We start from the raw sequence: 2,404 nt of genomic DNA, 5'->3' as shown, positions 1-2,404 counted from the left end.
GGGGGGGGGGGGGGGGGGGGGGGGGTTACCGCGTCGGTCACACTGCAATGTTCTCTTTTTTATGCATGCGGTACGTGAACGGAGAAACGTTGCGGGACGAAAGTAAGCAGCATCAAAGTAAAGTTTGGCTATTCAACCTTTGAGTGCCGTCATTCTTAGTAACTTTTCCTGCACCGCCGCTGGGGCACAGGGATCGTTGAAGCTACAAAAAGATTAGTTAAAGTGGGGCGACCCAATGATGAATTGATCCTTTCTCTCATCTACTTTTTATTTGATGCGCTGCTTCTACCTGGCTGATGTAGATAGGATGGTGGGTTGCAGAAGGTTGTGGACAGGCGCTCTGTCAACTTTTCGGGTAATCGTCCGTCACGCGACAGACGTAGTGGGCCGTCTCTCTAACAGTGCTGCCGAACGCTGCATTCTGTGGAACTATGGACTGGACGGGAAAACCCCACCGGAATGCCGTTTCCACCAGCAGGAAACACCTGAGGAACCGCATCACAGGTGTGAGGTGGTAGCACTCGTTTTCTTGGGGCAGTGCTTAACTTCTTTCATGAATGGATCTTACCAGCCAACACTGATCACCATCTACGGCAGTGTTGTATCTTCCCTCACTCCATTCAAACGCCATCTGGAGCAGTTTGCAGAAAATGTGCAGTTCTATCGTCTGTTTCTTCAAGGCTCGGGCACTCTAGTGTGCGGTGCATGTGATGCTCCCCTTTTGGTGTGGCTGGTAATGCCGTGGGAGAAAGATGGACCAGCCATACATAAGTTCGTTATCAGGCTTGCTCAGTCATTGCGTTGCAATGCGCTGGTCGTAGCAGTGCCCCTCAATGGCTCATGTGGGCAGAAAGAGACTGTAAAGCGCCTTTCTGTCTTGCTAGAGTTGGGAAGGCAAAGAGCGCGCGCACAGCGGGTTGTCCTTGGCGGAAGTAACCTAGCAGGGATGTTTGTTTTACTATACCTACAGGAACGATACAGCTCCCTACGCTTAGGTCCTTACGCCGCGGCAGCGCCCGAAACGGCACACCGCGCGGTGTGCTGCAGTGTGATTCTCGTTGATCCGTTTGTTGGGTGGGAAGTTGCCCATCTCTTTCACACCAACGCACCCCAACGTTCTGCGTTTCAGGGAGTGTCGGATGCGAACCGAGATTCGATACCGCCAAACCCACCACAAGCGTACTCCGCTCGTTCCCCACCATCCACCCCGATTTCTGTAAAGGATCGTTTCAAACATGCCGTGATGATGGCGAGTGGCTCCCGCGTCCGAAAGTGGTTTCCTCCGGCCATCGCGTACGAGGCACCGCCGATGGTTTTGCTTGGGAAGGAGTCCGGAATGTGGATAGAAGAGCTGCGTGACTTCAATGCGAAGGTGGATCGGTTTTGTGTCGAGGAGAACAGGCACAGGGTGCTTTTCTTCCCATATTCCATTAGAACCACAGCCGCAGGTATGCTGGTATCGGTGAACTGCCGTGTGGAATTGGAGCGGATGCTGCGTATGGTGGAGGGTTTCATCATCCGGCACCTTTCACGAGACGGTTGGTGTGCGGGTGTCCGACATTCCAACACTCCATTCAACTGGGGAGAGCCAATGGAAAGGCAACGGTCCCCAGCTGGGGAAGTAACGATATGGGCAGCGTTGCCGCCGTCACAGAGAGGAGTAGTTGAGACATCGGGGAGAAGATGAAACAGGGGGAGCGAAGTTGGGCAGAGAAAGTGGAAAAGTCGACAATGCCACGTGGATCTACTTCACATCCCAACGTTGCCCGTGTTTATAAGTTGGCCCTCAACTTATTATCGACCTTCTTTTCGCGCACAGGTGTAACTTACTGGTGCGATATCGGTGTCTCTCTACTTCCCTTCTCTCCGTCTAACATATATATTAAGTGATTAGGTCCATTTTATTTTATTTTATTGCTCATCTATTTGTTCTGTTCCCCTCGCTCATTTGGTTCGTTACGAATGTCGTGATCTTTATTTTTTTTTTCAGAATATATGATCGTCAATTGAAACACCCAAACAACGATGACAACAGTGAGACAGAGCACATGATTGTTGCTTGGTTTCTTCACTCCCATAATTTGTGGACCCACATCATATACGTATGTGGGGAACCATATGTATATCTATTTGCTCCTTTACACATGTGTATATCTGTGTGTGTGTGTATTTTTATTTTATTCTACCTACCTACTTACTTTAAACAATCCACACACTCCCAAGAAAAAAAAGGGGGCCTTGCGATGGTGTGTGCATATGTTTGTGCGTAACATCCTCTGCGAATGTGGACTCTCAACCCTGTGATCAAGAAGAAAGGAGAAAAAAGAATTGAAGTGTTGGGTAATAGCTCCAAAAGGGGGGAAAGTAGGTAAGACTTTCGACCCGCGCGAAAAAGTGGATCTCC

At 49.8% G+C, this 2,404-nt stretch overlaps 1 protein-coding gene across 1 annotated transcript; it reads left to right on the top strand.

The window, feature by feature from the left end:
* Positions 1-307: 307 nt before the first annotated feature.
* On the top strand, positions 308-1,687 carry TEOVI_000526400 (uncharacterized protein; the record flags this gene model as incomplete). The annotated part of the gene is made up of 1 exon (XM_067223791.1): positions 308-1,687. The coding sequence occupies one exon, from the start codon at positions 308-310 to the stop codon at positions 1,685-1,687; it is 1,380 nt and encodes a 459-aa protein (XP_067079892.1).
* Between the last annotated feature and the right edge of the window lie 717 nt (positions 1,688-2,404).

Source organism: Trypanosoma equiperdum (assembly GCF_001457755.1).
Source record: "Trypanosoma equiperdum strain OVI genome assembly, contig: ctg_1969, whole genome shotgun sequence".
NCBI lineage: Eukaryota > Euglenozoa > Kinetoplastea > Trypanosomatida > Trypanosomatidae > Trypanosoma > Trypanosoma equiperdum.
This window is presented reverse-complemented; position numbering and strand designations above follow the sequence as displayed.